The sequence below is a fragment of the Anomaloglossus baeobatrachus genome, chromosome 2 (assembly GCF_048569485.1).
Source record: "Anomaloglossus baeobatrachus isolate aAnoBae1 chromosome 2, aAnoBae1.hap1, whole genome shotgun sequence".
Lineage (NCBI taxonomy): Eukaryota > Metazoa > Chordata > Amphibia > Anura > Aromobatidae > Anomaloglossus > Anomaloglossus baeobatrachus.
Window position 1 is genome coordinate 783,858,842 of NC_134354.1, and position 17,492 is coordinate 783,876,333.

At 50.1% G+C, this 17,492-nt stretch overlaps 1 protein-coding gene across 4 annotated transcripts in view; it reads right to left on the minus strand.

The window, feature by feature from the left end:
- Window positions 1–11,108, minus strand: part of LOC142292317 (uncharacterized) — a 44,420-nt gene extending 33,312 nt beyond the window's left edge. For 2 of the 4 annotated variants that reach the window (XR_012750597.1, XM_075337603.1), the window contains exons 1-4: window positions 10,738–10,893; window positions 10,488–10,634; window positions 10,209–10,376; window positions 8,456–8,567 (exon numbers count right to left, since the gene is read on the minus strand). Coding sequence is in view for 3 of the 4 variants with exons in the window: in XM_075337603.1 (XP_075193718.1) it covers window positions 8,456–8,567; window positions 10,209–10,376; window positions 10,488–10,613 (406 nt within the window). In the remaining variant the exon portion in view is untranslated. Of the gene's footprint in view, window positions 1–8,455; window positions 8,568–10,208; window positions 10,377–10,487; window positions 10,635–10,737; window positions 10,895–11,000 lie in introns of those variants that run through there. The other 2 variants (XM_075337604.1, XM_075337605.1) reach the window with 2 other exon arrangements.
- Window positions 11,109–17,492: the final 6,384 nt, after the last annotated feature.

Here is a 17,492-nt window from a genome sequence, read left to right on the forward strand (position 1 = left end):
CCAAAAAGTGCCCATCAAGCCAATCCAACTTGTGGAGGGGGGAAGCATGGGGCGAAATATCTCCAGATTACCTCCGCAAATTAACAGCTAGAATGCCAAAGGTCTGCAAAGCTGGAATTGTGCAAAGGAGCATTCTGTGCCGAAAGCCAAATGTGAAGAGGAAATTATTATTCCATGTAACAATCATTATTTCTGACCTCGTCACAGTCTGCACAATAATCTCTATTCATTATGTAACTCATCTGATAAATAAAAGTAGGATATTCATGGAAAAGACAAAATTGTCCGGGTGACCCCAAACTTTTGAACTGTAGTGTAGATTACTGATTTTGCAAGTTTTCTCACCTACACAGAATGGAGAGGTCTATAATTTTTATCGTAGGTAACTTCAACTGTGACAGAATAAAAAAAAATAATAAGAACATCCCATTCTATGATTTATAAATAATTAACCCCTTAACGACCGCGGACAGTAAAATTACGTCCCAGCGGTCATAGTGTTAATCACACCCGGCTGCCACAGGAAGCCGGAGGGGATCCGCGCACATGTCAGCTGATTTGTACAGCTGACATGTTTGCCTATCAGACACGAGCAGATCCACGATTTGCACGTACCTGTTGACCCCTTAAATAGCACTGTCAGAATGTGACAGCGTCATACTAATCGCGGTCGCGGTTAAAGTTTACTCACTGCCCGACACCGGAAGTCACGTGACGTGATCACGTGGATTCGATGGTTGTCATGGTAGCACAGGGTCATGTGAGGACTCCTGTAGCTCACATGACTAACTTCCTGTTTCACCCGGCCGAGAGCTGTGTGAGATAGGAGATGATCATTTCTGGTGTTCACAGCTGGATAGCTGCGATCAGCAGAAATGAATGAGCGATCAGACTGCAGATCCTTACAGTCCCCTAGGGGACCTAGTAACATTAAAAAAAAAAAAAAGTTTTAAAAAATAAAAAAAAAAAAATAAAATCACCCCACTTTTGCCCCATTGAAAATTAAAGGATTAAAAAAAATAAAAAATATGCACGTTGGTATTGCCGCATTCAGAAACGCCCGATCTATCAAAATATAACATAAATAAACTGATTGGTATACGCCGTACCGGCAAAAAAATTCGAAACGCCAAAATTATGTTTGTTGGTCTGCGCAAAATGCAATAACAGGCGATCAAAATGTAGCATCTGTGCAAAAATGGTACCGTTAAAAACGTCAGCTCGAGACGCAAAAAATAAGCCATCACTGAGCCTCATATGCCAAAAGAAGGGAATTTTGTTTACTTACCGTAAATTCCTTTTCTTCTAGCTCCTATTGGGAGACCCAGACAATTGACAATTGACAATTGGGTGTATAGCCTCTGCCTCCGGAGGCCACACAAAGTATTACACTTTAAAAAGTGTAACCCCTCCCCTCTGCCTATACACCCTCCCGTGGATCACGGGCTCCTCAGTTTTGGTGCAAAAGCAGGAAGGAGAAAACTTATAAATTGGTCTAGGGTAAATGCAATCCGAAGGATGTTCGGAGAACTGAAAACCATGAACCAAAAGAACAATTCAACATCAACAACATGTGTACACAAAAGAACAACCAGCCCGAAGGGCACAGGGGCGGGTGCTGGGTCTCCCAATAGGAGCTAGAAGAAAAGGAATTTACGGTAAGTAAACAAAATTCCCTTCTTCTTTGTCGCTCCATTGGGAGACCCAGACAATTGGGACGTCCAAAAGCAGTCCCTGGGTGGGTAAAAGAATACCTCGATAAAAAGAGCCGAAAACGACCCCCTCTTACAGGTGGGCAACCGCCGCCTGAAGGACTCGCCTACCTAGACTGGCATCTGCCGAAGCATAGGCATGCACCTGATAGTGTTTCGTGAAAGTGTGCAGACTCGACCACGTAGCTGCCTGACACACCTGCTGAGCCGTAGCCCGGTGCCGCAATGCCCAGGACGCACCCACGGCTCTGGTAGAATGGGCCTTCAGCCCTGAAGGAATCGGAAGCCCAGAAGAACGGTAGGCTTCGAGAATCGGTTCCTTGATCCACCGAGCCAAGGTTGACTTGGAAGCCTGCGAACCCTTACGCTGGCCAGCGACAAGGACAAAGAGCGCATCTGAACGGCGCAGGGGCGCCGTGCGAGACACGTAGAAACGGAGTGCTCTCACCAGATCTAAGGAGTGCAAATCCTTTTCACATTGGTGAATTGGATTAGGGCAAAATGAAGGTAAGGTGATATCCTGATTGAGATGAAAAGGAGATACCACCTTAGGGAGAAATTCCGGAACAGGACGCAGAACCACCTTATCCTGGTGAAACACCAGGAAGGGGGCTTTGCATGACAGCGCTGCCAGCTCAGACACTCTCCGAAGTGATGTAACTGCCACTAGAAATGCCACCTTCTGCGAAAGACGTGATAAGGAGACATCCCGCAGCGGCTCGAAAGGTGGTTTCTGAAGAGCCGTTAGCACCCTGTTAAGGTCCCAGGGTTCCAGCGGACGCTTGTAAGGTGGGACTATGTGGCAAACTCCCTGCAGGAACGTGCGGACCTGCGGAAGCCTGGCTAGACGCTTTTGAAACAACACGGAGAGCGCCGATACTTGTCCCTTGAGAGAGCCGAGTGACAAACCTTTGTCCATTCCGGATTGAAGGAATGAATGAAAAGTGGGTAAGGCAAACGGCCATGGAGTAAAACCATTATCAGAGCACCAGGATAAGAAGATTTGCCAAGACCTGTAATAGATCTTGGCGGACGTTGGTTTCCTGGCCTGTCTCATGGTGGCAATGACATCCTGAGATAACCCTGAAGACGCTAGGAGCCAGGACTCAATGGCCACACAGTCAGGTTGAGGGCCACAGAATTCAGATGGAAAAACGGCCCTTGTGACAGCAAGTCTGGGCGGTCTGGAAGCGCCCACGGTTGACCCACCGTGAGATGCCACAGATCCGGGTACCACGACCGCCTCGGCCAGTCTGGAGCGACGAGAATGGCGCGACGGCAGTCGAACCTGATCTTGCGTAACACTCTGGGCAGCATCGCCAGAGGAGGAAACACATAAGGCAGTCGAAACTGCGACCAATCCTGAACTAACGCGTCCGCCGCCAGAGCTCTGTGATCTTGAGACCGAGCCATGAATACAGGGACTTTGTTGTTGTGCCGTGACGCCATGAGATCGACGTCCGGCGTTCCCCAGCGGCGACAGATCTCTCGAAACACGTCTGGGTGAAGAGACCATTCCCCCGCGTCCATGCCCTGACGACTGAGAAAATCTGCTTCCCAGTTTTCTACACCCGGGATGTGAACTGCGGAGATGGTGGAGGCTGTGGCTTCCACCCACTGCAGAATCCGCCGGACTTCCTGGAAGGCATGACGACTGCGCGTGCCGCCCTGGTGGTTGATGTATGCGACGGCAGTGGCGTTGTCCGACTGGATACGGATCTGTCTGCCCTCCAGCCACCAATGAAAGGCCAATAGGGCTAGATACACTGCCCTTATCTCCAGGATATTGATCTGAAGGGAAGACTCTATCGGAGTCCAGGTTCCCTGAGCCCTGTGGTGGAGAAAAACCGTTCCCCACCCTGACAGGCTCGCGTCCGTGGTGACCACAGCCCAGGTTGGGGGTAGGAAGGATTTTCCCTGCGATAGAGAATTGGGAAGGAGCCACCACTGAAGAGACGTCTTGGTTGCAAGGGAAAGAGAGACGTTCCTGTCGAGGGAAGTCGACCTCCTGTCCCATTTGCGGAGAATGTCCCACTGGAGCGGGCGCAGATGGAATTGCGCGAACGGCACTGCCTCCATCGCTGCCACCATCTTCCCCAGGAAGTGCATGAGGCGCCTTAAGGGGTGTGACTGACTCCGAAGAAGGGATTGCACCCCCGCCTGCAGAGAAAGCCGTTTGTCCAGCGGTAGCTTGACTACCGCTGACAGTGTATGAAACGCCATCCCGAGGTAAGTCAGTGATTGGGTCGGTGTCAACTTGGATTTCGGGAAGTTGATGATCCACCCGAACTGCTGGAGAGTCGCCAGAGCGACGGTAAGGCTGTGTTGACACGCCGCCCGAGAAGGTGCCCTGACTAGGAGATCGTCTAAGTAGGGAATCACCGAGTGGCCCTGAGAGTGTAGGACCGCCACAACGGATGCCATGACTTTGGTGAAAACCCGTGGGGCCGTCGCCAGGCCGAAAGGCAATGCCACGAACTGAAAGTGTTCGTCCCCGATGGCGAAACGCAAGAAGCGTTGATGTTCGGGTGCGATCGGCACGTGGAGATAAGCATCCTTGATGTCGATCGATGCTAGGAAGTCTCCTTATGACATCGAGGCGATGACCGAGCGGAGAGATTCCATCCGAAACCGTCTGGTGCTCACATGTCTGTTGAGTAGTTTGAGGTCCAGAACGGGACGGAATGATCTGTCCTGTTTTGGCACCACGAACAAGTTGGAGTAAAAGCCGCGACCACGTTCCTGAGGGGGAACTGGGATCTCAACTCCTTCTGTCTTCAGAGCGTCCACTGCCTGAAAAAGTGCGTCGGCCCGAGCGGGGGGCAGAGAGGTTCTGAAGAAACGAGTCGGAGGACGAGAGCTGAACTCTATCCTGTAACCGTGAGACAGAATGTCCCTCACCCATCGGTCTTGAACATGTGGCCACCAGGCGTCGCAAAAGCGGGAGAGCCTGCCACCGACCGAGGATGCGGCTCGGGGATGCCGAGAGTCATGAGGAGCCGCCTTGGAGGCAGTGCCTCCTGCGGCCTTTTGGGGGCGTGACTTGGACCGCCATGCATAGGAGTTCCTCTGGCCTTTCTCCGGCCTGCTGGACGAAGAGGATTGGGGCTTGGCGGAGGGACGAAAGGACGGAAACCTTGATTGTATTTTTCGTTGCTGAGGTCTCTTAGGTTTGGACTGGGGTAAGGAGGAGTCCTTTCCCTTGGATTCCTTAATAATCTCATCCAATCGTTCGCCAAACAAGCGGTCGCCAGAAAACGGCAAAATCGGTTAAGAACCTCTTGGAGGCCGAGTCTGCCTTCCATTCGCGCAGCCACATGGCCCTGCGGACTGCCACAGAGTTAGCGGATGCCACCGCTGTACGGCTAGCAGAGTCTAGGACTGCGTTCATGGCGCAGGAAGAAAAAGCTGACGCTTGAGAAGTCCAAGACGCAACCTGCGGAGCAGAATTACGTGTGACCGCATTAATCTCAGCCAGACAAGCTGAGATAGCTTGGAGTCTTCCCCAGGGCGACGTCCGCCTCGTCCTCCAGCGAGTCCTCAAGCTGGGAACCCGAGCAGCGTGAAGAAGTCGGGGAAGATTCCCAGCGAGCCTGCTTAGCCTGTCTAGGACTGTGGTCCGGGCAGGAGTCCTCCAAGTGAGACCTAGGGCCCAACCTGGGAGCGCGCTGCGGTGCGGACCGAGAGGGGCCTGGAGGCGACGATCCAACAGGGGCCGGGGCCTGTGTAAGGACCGGTCTGGACTGCAAAGCTTCCAGCAGTTTGGCAGACCATTTGTCCATAGACTGAGCCATGGATTGTGAAAGTGACTCAGAGTCTCTCAGCAAAAGAGGCGAACTCTGTCCCTGCCGCCTGGACAGGTGGAGCAGGGGGTCTACATGAGCCGAGGGGCCCACTAGTGACCGAGGCTCCGGCTGAGCAAGCGAAACAGGGGTCGAGCATTGCTCACAGTGAGGGTAGGTGGAACCCGCAGGTAACATAGCCCCACAAGAGGTACAGGCCGCAAAAAAACCCTGTGCCTTAGCACCTTTGCTCCTTGTGGACGACATGCTGTTGTCTCCTAGGAGAATGATCACTGAGGGTATATGGGAAGGGGTATACAGCCCGACCGAACAGAAATATATATATAAATACGTATCTATTCCGGCACCCTAGGGGGACCAGCACCGGGTGACCGGTGTGGCTTACCGACCGCTAAAAAGTGGAGTGTGTGTCCTCCAGATTCCCTGCCTTAGGTCTCCCAGAGCTGCAGAGCTCTTCCCTGATAATCCTCCACCGGCAGAATGGCAGAAAAATGGCTGCCGGAGCTCTCAGGGGAGGAGTGGAGCCGTGGGCGGCGCCAGGAAAGTGCGGGAATCTGGGGTCCCCACAGTGATCAGTGAGGGGGGAGGAAACATACAGGATGCTCCGGCCCTCACATCCGACGTCAGGTCGGCCGTCCCGCCCTTCCCCCTGACAGACAGGCCCGGGGGCGGGAGTTTTGCTACTAGGCCGCGATGAAGCCGGGGACTAAATTTAAGACCGTGCCCGACAAGCAGGCGCGGAAGTCCGCCGGCCTTCTCATTTCAGCAGCTGCTGCAGCGTCCGGGAAGAAGGCGCTCCCTGCACAGTCCCCATGGGGACACAGAGTACCTTAGAGTTGCAGGGCCCGGTCCCTGAGGATGAATAGACTCCGGTCCGGCAGATTCCCACAGGGGCTGCGGAGGGAGCACGGTCCCAGTAAATGGATGACCGGTCAGGATCCCACTTCTCCCAGAGCCGCTAAGGGATGGTGAAGGAGACGGCATGAGGCTCCGGCCTTTGTACCCGCAATGGGTACCTCAACCTTAACAACACCGCCGACGTAGTGGGGTGAGAAGGGAACATGCCGGGGGCCCCGTGGGGGCCCTCTTTTCTTCCAACCGATATAACTAATATGAGAATGCATGAGTGGATGTGTGCCTCCTTCCACACAAAGCATAAAACTGAGGAGCCCGTGATGCACGGGAGGATGTATAGGCAGAGGGGAGGGGTTACACTTTTTAAAGTGTAATACTTTGTGTGGCCTCCGGAGACAGAAGCTATACACCCAATTGTCAATTGTCTGGGTCTCCCAATGGAGCGACAAAGAAAATGAGAACACTGCAGGTCGCGGAAAATGCCGGAAAACGTGCGCCTTTTTTTGGACAAACTTCAGATTTTTTTTTTTTAACTCTATATAAAAGTAAGCCTACAGATGTTTGGTATCTGTGAACTCGCACCGACCTGAGGCATCACACCCACATATCAGTGTTACCATATAGTGAACATTGTGAATAAAATATCCCAAAAAGAAACGTGCAATCAAACTTTTTTTTTTTTTGCAATTTTTCCACATTTGGAATTTTTTTCCAGTTTTCGAGTACACTATATGGTAAAACTCATGGTTCCATTTAAAAAATACAACTCGTCTCGCAAAAAACAAGCCCTCATATGGCAAGATTGACGAAAAATTAAAAAAGTTACGGCTCTCGGAAGAAGGGTGGTGAAAAAAAAACAAGACGGAAAGCACAAAATCAGCCGTTCGTTAAAGGGTTAATTTGCATTTTATTATATGAAATGAGTATCTGATACAATAGAAAAATAAAACGGAATATTTGGTAGAAACCTTTGTTTGCAGTTACAGGGTTCAGGTGTGGAGACGAGCTAGGCCAATCCAGGACCTTGAGATGCTTCTTGCGGAGCCGCTCCTTAGTTGCCCTGGCGGTGTGTTTTGGGTCATTGTCATGCTGGAAGACCGAGCCACGATCTCGTCATATTTGACCCTGTCCACCTTCCCTTCAATACGGAAAAGTCGCCCTGTCCCCTTTGCAGAAAAGCTCCCCAAAGTATGCTGTTTCCACCCTCATGCTTCACGGTAGGGATGGTGTTCTTGGGGTTGTACTCATCCTTCTTCTTCCTCCAAACATGGTGAGTAAAATTTATACCAAAAAGTTCTATTTTGGTCTCATCTGACCCCATGACCTTCTCCCATGCCTCCTCTAGATCCTCCAGATGGTCACTGGTGAACTTCAATCAGGTCTGGACATGTGCTGGTGTGAGCAGGGGGACCTTGTGTGTCCTGCAGGATTTTAATCCATGACGGCATAATGGAATGTGTTACTAACGGTAATCTTTAAGACTGTGGTCCCAGCTCTCTTCAGGTTATTGACCAGGTCCTCCAGTGTAGTTCTGCGCCGATTCATGACCTTTATCGGAATCCTCCTTGCGAAATCTTACATGGAGCCCTAGACCAAGCAAGACTGACAGTCATCTTGTGCTTCTTCCTTTTTCTAATAATTGCACCAACAGTTGTTGCCTCCTCATCAAGCTGCTTGCCAATTGTCCTGTAGCCCATCCCAGATTGTGCGGGTCTATAATTTTGTCCATGGTGTCCTTAGACAGCTTTTTGGACTTAGCCATGGTGGAGAGGTTGGAGTGTGAGGACAAGTGCAATTAATGCAGGTAATGAATGCAGAGAAGGAGGAAAAACAACAGGTCTGTGAGAGCAGAATTCTTGCTGATTATTCGGTGATAAAATACTTATTACATACAATAAAATGCAAATTAATTATTTATAAATCATACAATGGGATTTTCTGGATTTTTTTTTCCATTCTGTCACAGTTGAAGTGTACCTATGATAAAAATGGCAGAGGTCTCCATTCTGTGCAGGTGGGAAACTGCAAAAATCGGGAGAGGATCAAACACTTATTTTCCCCACTGAATATAGTTAAATCTCCTACCAAGACACTTTGAGGGCAGTGGAGGCTTCATCACAACCTCTTTGTACAGATTCTTGTGTCCATGTAAATACTCTGACTCCTCCATAGAAAGATAGACAGCGACGTCCTGACACTGCAAAGAGACAATCATCACCATCAAGACAAAGTGAAAGATAATCACCAGGATAACCTTGTATCCTGAAAACATCCAGTATTATACTGCAGAGCTGCACTCACTATTCTGCTGGTGCAGTCACAGTGTACATACATTACATTACTGATCCTGAGTTACCTCCTGTATTATACTCCAGAGCTGCACTCACTATTCTGCTGGTGCAGTCACAGTGTACACACATTACATTACTGATCCTGAGTTACATCCTGTATTATACTCCAGAGCTGCACTCACTATTCTGCTGGTGCAGTCACTGTGTACATACATTACATTACTGATCCTGAGTTACCTCCTGTATTATACTCCAGAGCTGCACTCACTATTCTGCTGGTGCAGTCACTGTGTACATACATTACATTACTGATCCTGAGTTACCTCCTGTATTATCCTCCAGAGCTGCACTCACTATTCTGCTGCTGCAGTCACTGTGTACATACATTACATTACTGATCCTGAGTTACCTCCTGTATTATACTCCAGAGCTGCACTCACTATTCTGCTGGTGCAGTCACAGTGTACACACATTACATTACTGATCCTGAGTTACATCCTGTATTATACTCCAGAGCTGCACTCACTATTCTGCTGGTGCAGTCACTGTGTACATACATTACATTACTGATCCTGAGTTACCTCCTGTATTATACTCCAGAGCTGCACTCACTATTCTGCTGGTGCAGTCACTGTGTACATACATTACATTACTGATCCCGAGTTACCTCCTGTATTATCCTCCAGAGCTGCACTCACTATTCTGCTGCTGCAGTCACTGTGTACATACATTACATTACTGATCCTGAGTTACATCCTGTATTATAGTCCAGAGCTGCACTCACTATTCTGCTGGTGCACTCACTGTGTACATACATTACATTACTGATCCTGAGTTACCTCCTGTATTATACTCCAGAGCTGCACTCACTATTCTGCTGGTGCAGTCACTGTATATATACATTACATTACTGATCCTGAGTTACCTCCTGTATTATACTCCAGAGCTGCACTGACTATTCTGCTGGTGCAGTCACTGTATATATACATTACATTACTGATCCTGTACTGATCCTGCATTATACTCCAGAGATGCACTCACTATTCTGCTGGTGCAGTCACTGTGTACATACATTACATTACTGATCCTGAGTTACATCCTGTATTATACTCCAGAGCTGCACTGACTATTCTGCTGGTGCAGTCACTGTGTACATACATTACATTACTGATCCTGAGTTACCTCCTGTATTATACTCCAGAGCTGCACTCACTATTCTGCTGGTGCAGCCACTGTGTATATACATTACTGATCCTGAGTTACCTCCTGTATTATACTCCAGAGCACCACTCACTATTCTGCTGGTGCAGTCACTGTGTACATACATTACTGATCCCGAGTTACCTCCTGTATTATACTCCAGAGCTGCACTCACTATTCTGCTGGTGCAGCCACTGTGTATATACATTACTTTACTGATCCTGAGTTATCTCCTGTATTATACTCCAGAGCTGCACTCACTATTCTGCTGCTGCAGTCACTGTGTACATACATTACATTGCTGATACGGCATTATGTTTTGCATTATACTCCAGAGCTGCACTCACATTGGGCTCGGCCCTCACCTCTCCGCTCAGCAGCTGGATGATCTTGTGGGTGAGGTGCAGGATCTGTTTCCGGTGTCGTGCCTCTGGGCCGGGCGGAGCTGCTGCTGTGGGGCTCGGGCTTCTTCTTCGCCCTCCATATTGTGTGGATTTATTCACGGGTCCGTAGTCCTAGGGAGTGAGATGGAGAGGAGGGCGGGGCTGAAGTCTGGAGGTAACGTTTGTCCCTGGAAAGGAGTGCGGGGTCAGTAATGGCGGCCAGTGGTCATGTGACCGCGTTACCTGTCCAGTCAGCAGGTAGATGATCTCCAGGGTGACGTCTAATATCCTCCGCGTCATCTCGTCGCCGTCCATCGTCATCCTCGGCTGATGGGTCCTGGAGATGTTGTTGCCGTGGACACCGACCATAAAGAGGCGTCGCTGTGGAAACTACAATAACACAATAACATAAAGCTCAGACAGCAGCAGACATAGTAAGGCGTGCTGTGCAGACACACAAGGATGGGGGTGGGAGTGTGGGGGGGGTCAGTACCACAGGGGGCTCTCAGCTCAGGGGCAGCTCCTGCCAACACCAGAGGAAACACTTTGGGCATCGCAGGGGTTTGTGGGAGCTGCAATCACGTGACGGTCATTCTATGCTCTCCTCACAGTGCAGACACAGAGGCTCCAGAAAAATGGCGCCTCCCTTCTCACACTGGAAGCCGACGGGCGCCCTATGGTGGCATGGAGCAGTAAAACCTCGCGCAGGAGCGGACCGTGGTTTTCAGTTTACTGATACACGGGTGAGGTACTCACGGCTAGAGCGTCAGGCTACGACAACATGGCGGACTCCTCCTGCTCCTCAGCCGGTCCACAAGGGAGCCGCTCCCGGCCACAGCGATGACACCGGTCACGTGGTGTCTCCCGCCGTCACGTGATACTTGTCAGCCAATCCTGGTGAACCTTCAACCTACGCTCTTGAAGCCACGTAATAAACTCACAGTTGTGATTGTGAAGCTGGTGACGGATGACAGCGAGTGGGGGAACTTTGAGGGGGACTGGACCCCTGAACTGGGCGCTGAGGTGGAGGATGCACCCCAGAACAGGGCGCTGAGGTGGGGCCGCATCCCAGGACAGGGCGCTGAGGAGGGGGGCTCGCACCCCAGAACAGGGCGCCGAGGGAGGGGTCTGCACCCCAGAACAGGGCGCCGAGGTGGGGCCGCACCCCAGAACAGGGCGCCGAGGGAAGGTCTGCACCCCAGAACAGGGCGCCGAGGGAGGGGTCTGCATCCCAGAACAGGGCGCTGAGGTGGGGCCGCATCCCAGGACAGGGCGCCGAGGAGGGGGGCTCGCAGCCCAGAACAGGGCGCTGAGGTGGGGCCGCATCCCAGGACAGGGCACCGAGGAGGGGTCTGCATCCCAGAACAGGGCGCTGAGGTGGGGCCGCACCCCAGGACAGGGCACCGAGGAGGGGGGCTCGCAGCCCAGAACAGGGCGCCGAGGGAGGGGTCTGCATCCCAGAACAGGGCGCTGAGGTGGGGCCGCACCCCAGAACAGGGCGCCGAGGGGGGGTCTGCACCCCAGAACAGGGCGCCGAGGGGGGGTCTGCACCCCAGAACAGGGCGCCGAGGGAGGGGTCTGCACCCCAGAACAGGGCGCCGAGGGGGGTCTGCACCCCAGAACAGGGCGCTGAGGTGGGGCCGCACCCCAGGACAGGGCACCGAGGAGGGGGGCTCGCACCCCAGAACAGGGTGCCGAGGGAGGGGTCTGCACCCCAGAAGAGGGCGCTGAGGTGGGGCCGCACCCCAGAACGGGGCGCTGAGGTGGGGCCTGTACCCCTGAATAGTGCGCTGGATGGCAAGGGGGGTGGCTGCTATGTGACCTGTGTGCTAAAGGTAGAAATGGATATTTGTGCCGCCCCCACGTCGGTAGCAGTCGGGCTGCTCGGACTCGCAGTGTGGCTCGAGGGATTCTCCCGGGGGTCACGCGGACACTTCGAATGAAAGGGGATGTATTTGTACGGGATTTGCTGTAGTCAGTCTGTGACGCCACCCACGGTGTGTGGTGATGTGTAGCACAACCGCTGCTGTTGTGGGGCACCCGGGGGCGATGGAATGGCAGCTGGTTGTTAACCCCTCCGTGGGTAGGGATGGTTGCCCCGGGGCCCGGTGACGCTGTGCAGGGGACGGTGATGGCAGGGACCGGTGCACCTCGTCAGACCAGGCAGTCTCAGTTTACTCACGATTAAATAAATCAGACAAGTCCAGTGGTTAAACAAGGCGCTGGTGGCCGGCCGCCGCGGCCGGGTGTACTCTGGTCCCTCACCTGGGCTGGTGGTCTGTGTCACTTTTCCTCTGCATTGTGATGTGGTGGACTTCCCGGAGTGGAACGCGGGAGTCCGCTCCTGGTATTTTGTGTACCTGAGGAGCCGTGCCCGCTGACGCTGACCCGTGGGATCTCCTGGGCCCTGGCGGATGCCCTATCCCTCTCGGTGGGTGGTTGTCTGCTTTTGGGACTTTGGTTGGGACAGGACCTATAAGCCTGCCCTCAATTGGTTAATTAGCGAGGTCGTTGGTTCCGGTCCTGGCTTCAGGGTCCAAGTACCCCCCCTCTGTGCACGGTTTCCGGGTTGGTTCTCCGGTGTCGGTACCGGCGGGCTCCAACCCTGCCCCGGTCCACCTCGGATCTCCGGCTGCTGTCTCCTGTCAGACACGGACCACCGTCTGCCACCTAGCTAATGCACCAGGGCTCCAACCCCGACGCTTTTCCTTTCTGTCTCCGCACTCCACTTGAACTACCACTTGACTCTCCTCCAACTCACTCTCTTTTTCCTGCCCCGGGTTCTCTAGACCTCTAGGTGGGCGTTCTCCATCCGCCTGGTCCCGCCCACTGGTGTGCCTTTCCTTCCCTGAGGGGGCTGACTAGGGTTTCTGGTCGGCTGTGTGTAACCCTGTGTGGGATGGTGTTGTGCAGGGCCTCTACTGTGTGACCACCTGGCGGCGCCAGGGCGTCACACATTCAGGGGAGCGCTCCAGGATCGCTAATATCAAGGCGGTGTTATGGGGGTGCTGATATGGGGGCACTCCGGGATTGTTGATATTGGGGTGGAGGTATGGGTGCACTCCAGGATCACCAATATCGGGGGGTGTTGATATGGGGGGGGGGTGTTGATATCGGGGGGGTGTTATAGGGTCGCTCCAGGATAGCCAACACGGGAGGGAGGTGTTTGGGTGTGCTGGTATCGGGGCAGTGCTATGGGCATGCTCTGGGATCGCTGATATCGGGGCGGTGTTATGGCCATGCTCCGGGATCGCTGATATCGGGGCGGTGTTATGGCCATGCTCCGGGATCGCTGATATCGGGGCGGTGTTATGGCCATGCTCCGGGATCGCTGATATCGGGGTGGCGTTATGGGGGAATTTGTGGATTGCAGATTTGTGTTATGTGTGGCCTCTGGGATCGCAGATAGCGGGGAGGTGTTATGGGGATGCTCCAGGATCGCTGATATTGGGGCGGTGTTATTCGGGCCCTTTGGTGCTGCTAATATTTGGGCATAAATCCCAGAGCTTCCTGCGGCTGTCCCTTGTAGATGGAGGGGGACATGTTATTCCCATCAAATCTCTACATCACAGGGATTCAGATGTCTACAACAAGAAACTAGAGCGCATCGCTGCAACACTTAAAAATTAATAAATGTTGGGTGTTCCCCAGTGCAGTGCAAAAAGTACACAAAGACCCTGCGCTTGGACAGAGGAGCACACCACATTATTATTTATTATTATTATTATAGCGCCATTTATTCCATGGCGCTTTACAAGTGAGAGAGGGTATACGTACAACAAGGGCTCACAGTCTACAGGAGGAGAGAGGACCCTGCCCGCGAGGGCTCACAGTCTACAGGGAATGGGTGATGGTACAATAGGTGAGGACAGAGATGGTTGCGCAGTGGTCTACTGGGCTGAGGGCTATTGTAGGTTGTAGGCTTGTTGGAAGAGGTGGGTCTTGAGGTTCCACTCATCAATACAATATGTGCAAAAAATAATCTTAATTCAGTATCAAATGTACATTAAAAACAAAACTACAAGCAAAAACCCACGAGAGCAATAAACCCCATGAAAATACAGAATCATAAATAAATACACTACATAGAATAACCTCACAATCCATGTCCGTGATACAAAGGACAAGAAATCCCCCCGACCATAGGTCAATTGTGCTGCAAGTCTGGAACACCATACAATAAATAATACAATGCATATATATGAGCAGGGCTACAACAGGGTAGAAGGCCTAAATGACCCCGCAGAACAATTCACATGCAATGGTGGTACAGATCATGGTGAGGTGATGTCCATGTAGGTAGGTGGAGAAAATAAATAGCCAATGTGCATGCACTGCACAACATGCAAGAAACATAAAGCCGTAGTATTAGGAAATATCCAATAATCAAGCAAAGTAGCTCACGTGTAATGGCAGCACGCCCGTATACATGCATTGCAGAGCAGGGAAGAAGGAATAAAGCATTAATGATGGGACAAAAACAAATAGTCCAACAGACTAGCACTCATGTAGCAGCACGGATAATGGTTAGGTAGTGCTCATGGGGGTGAATAGCTCAGGGTGGGAAGCCCCACGCGTACCGCCACAAGAGCGGCTTCGTCAGGGAAAGGTAGGGCAGATACTGAACCCAGGCATATATGCAAACATGCCACCTGTGAAAGAAGGAAGCCTAAGTGGTCCGGCGCTGGCATCTGATGTCTCAGGCATGTGCACTGTACAATTAAAGGGTCACAATAAAGACCAAAAAGTGAAAAAAAGCAAAAGCGCCAGTTTGGACATGTGCAGTAGTGATAGTGACTGCAAATAGCGGTTACATTCACAGTGAATAGCCAAAGGAGGCTGAAGCTAAAGGATACAAGAGCTGTACAGACAATGAAACAGACGGAGTCACCAGGAAGCAGGGAATAATAGCAGACGTACGGACGGGGGCAAGCAGTAAGAGAGGCATATGAAGTCATGATAATGGAAGCACATATAAGATCAATGCATTAGAAAAAAAAATAATAAATATGGGAAATGTATAAAACCTGCAGAAGAAACTGTATACAAAAAAGATGCAAATTAAATGCAAAAGACACACCAAACCCTTACACGATCTGCTACTGTACACAGTGCTTTTTTGTAAAAAAATATTTGCCGGTACGCATCTCTGAGACGAGGAGCGGGGGGGATGTTGCTGTTAGGCGCCGACGGTCAAGATTGAGGAGTGGGGATGGGGGGGGGGGAATCTGTCAGCCGGCGGCCGAGTTTGAGGAGTGGGAGGGAGTGCTGTCGGGCAGCTGGGAGATCCTGTGCACGGTTTACTACATACTACATCCGGTACTGTATGCTGGAAAGAGAGGCAGGGAGTGCAGAACTACGAGGCTCAGCATACTCCATCCACTAGTGTATGCAGGAGAGGCAGGGGGAGCAGAACTACAAGGCTCAGCATACTCCATCCACTAGTGAAACAGGTTTTTGCCCAGCTCACCTGTGCAATGGAAGCCAGTAGTCCTGGGTTGTGCACGGAGAAAGGTTTGGAGAGCCAGTCCATGTGCATAAAGGTAGTTGAAGGATTTCACCAGCACAAAACTCCAGGCATGTTGTACTTTAAAATAAAAACTTCTTTATTTTCTTATCATTAAAAAGTCCATGCTATAGTGGTAAGCCCATGTCAGAGAGGACGCGTTTCGAACATCCAGTTCTTATTCAGTCTCTAAACCATCTAGTCACAGAACTGTTTAAAAAGGGCTGATCCCAAACATGTTCATTGTTGGAACCGCACCTGTTCATATGATCACTAGGTGATAGCATGGATCCCAATGTAATGTTCCTTTTTGAAACAAATTTAACTCCATTTTTTAAAATCTGATATAATGTATCGTCCGTAGTCAAGATGGGCAAATATTTTTTCACAATTTTGATTACATCATAATAGTTTTTACTGTATGTTGTTGAAAAAACAACTGAAAGATTTTTTTGGGGATTTTCTTTGATTTTGTTCATCTCCAAATACTGTGACCTACTCGCTTTATTTGCCTTGATTTTGGCTTTTTGAAGGTTTTTCATTTTATAGCCTCTTGCTAAAAACCTATTTTCAATAATGTTACATTCCACCTCAAAACCACTTTGGGTGTTGCAACATCTCCTGGCACGGACATATTCACCTGTAGGAATGTTATCTATGACATGCCTTGGATGGCAACTTCCCGCATGTAACAGTGAATTGCCTGATATAGGTTTTCTATAGAGGCTGCAATTGATTTCCCCATTATCACCCTTCCCACTGAATTTTTGCTTAAAAACAATTATTTCACCTTTCTCAACAAGGGATATGTCCAGCTACAGGGATGTTCAATGGGTGCACGATTTTCCCCTTCATTAGCGGGCATATTCATGTTTTGGTGGGAAGAACAATATATTTTCAATCAATGTAATCCTTTTTTCTCGGACATAGCATTATATCTGAGATTTATAGATGATGTACTTATTGTATGGCAAAACCCAAATAAAAAAATTGAGGATTTTATATTTTACATCAATAACAATGCCCATAACCTTTTTTTCACTTTTTTTCATGATGTATCAAAAATCAATTTTTTGGATATACAATTTCATGGGAAGGGTGATAATGGGGAAATCAATTGCAGCCTCTATAGAAAACCTATATCAGGCAATTCACTGTTACATGCGGGAAGTTGCCATCCAAGGCATGTCATAGATAACATTCCTACAGGTGAATATGTCCGTGCCAGGAGATGTTGCAACACCCAAAGTGGTTTTGAGGTGGAATGTAACATTATTGAAAATAGGTTTTTAGCAAGAGGCTATAAAATGAAAAACCTTCAAAAAGCCAAAATCAAGGCAAATAAAGCGAGTAGGTCACAGTATTTGGAGATGAACAAAATCAAAGAAAATCCCCAAAAAAATCTTTCAGTTGTTTTTTCAACAACATACAGTAAAAACTATTATGATGTAATCAAAATTGTGAAAAAATATTTGCCCATCTTGACTACGGACGATGCATTATATCAGATTTTAAAAAATGGAGTTAAATTTGTTTCAAAAAGGAACATTACATTGGGATCCATGCTATCACCTAGTGATCATATGAACAGGTGCGGTTCCAACAATGAAGAAAAAAATGCCGGTAATTGGTTACCAAGCACAGGTTCATTCAAATGCAGCCATAGATCTTGTGGATTATGTGGTTATATGTTAAATGTAAAGGATTTTTCTTCATTTACTGATAAAAAAACTTATAAAATA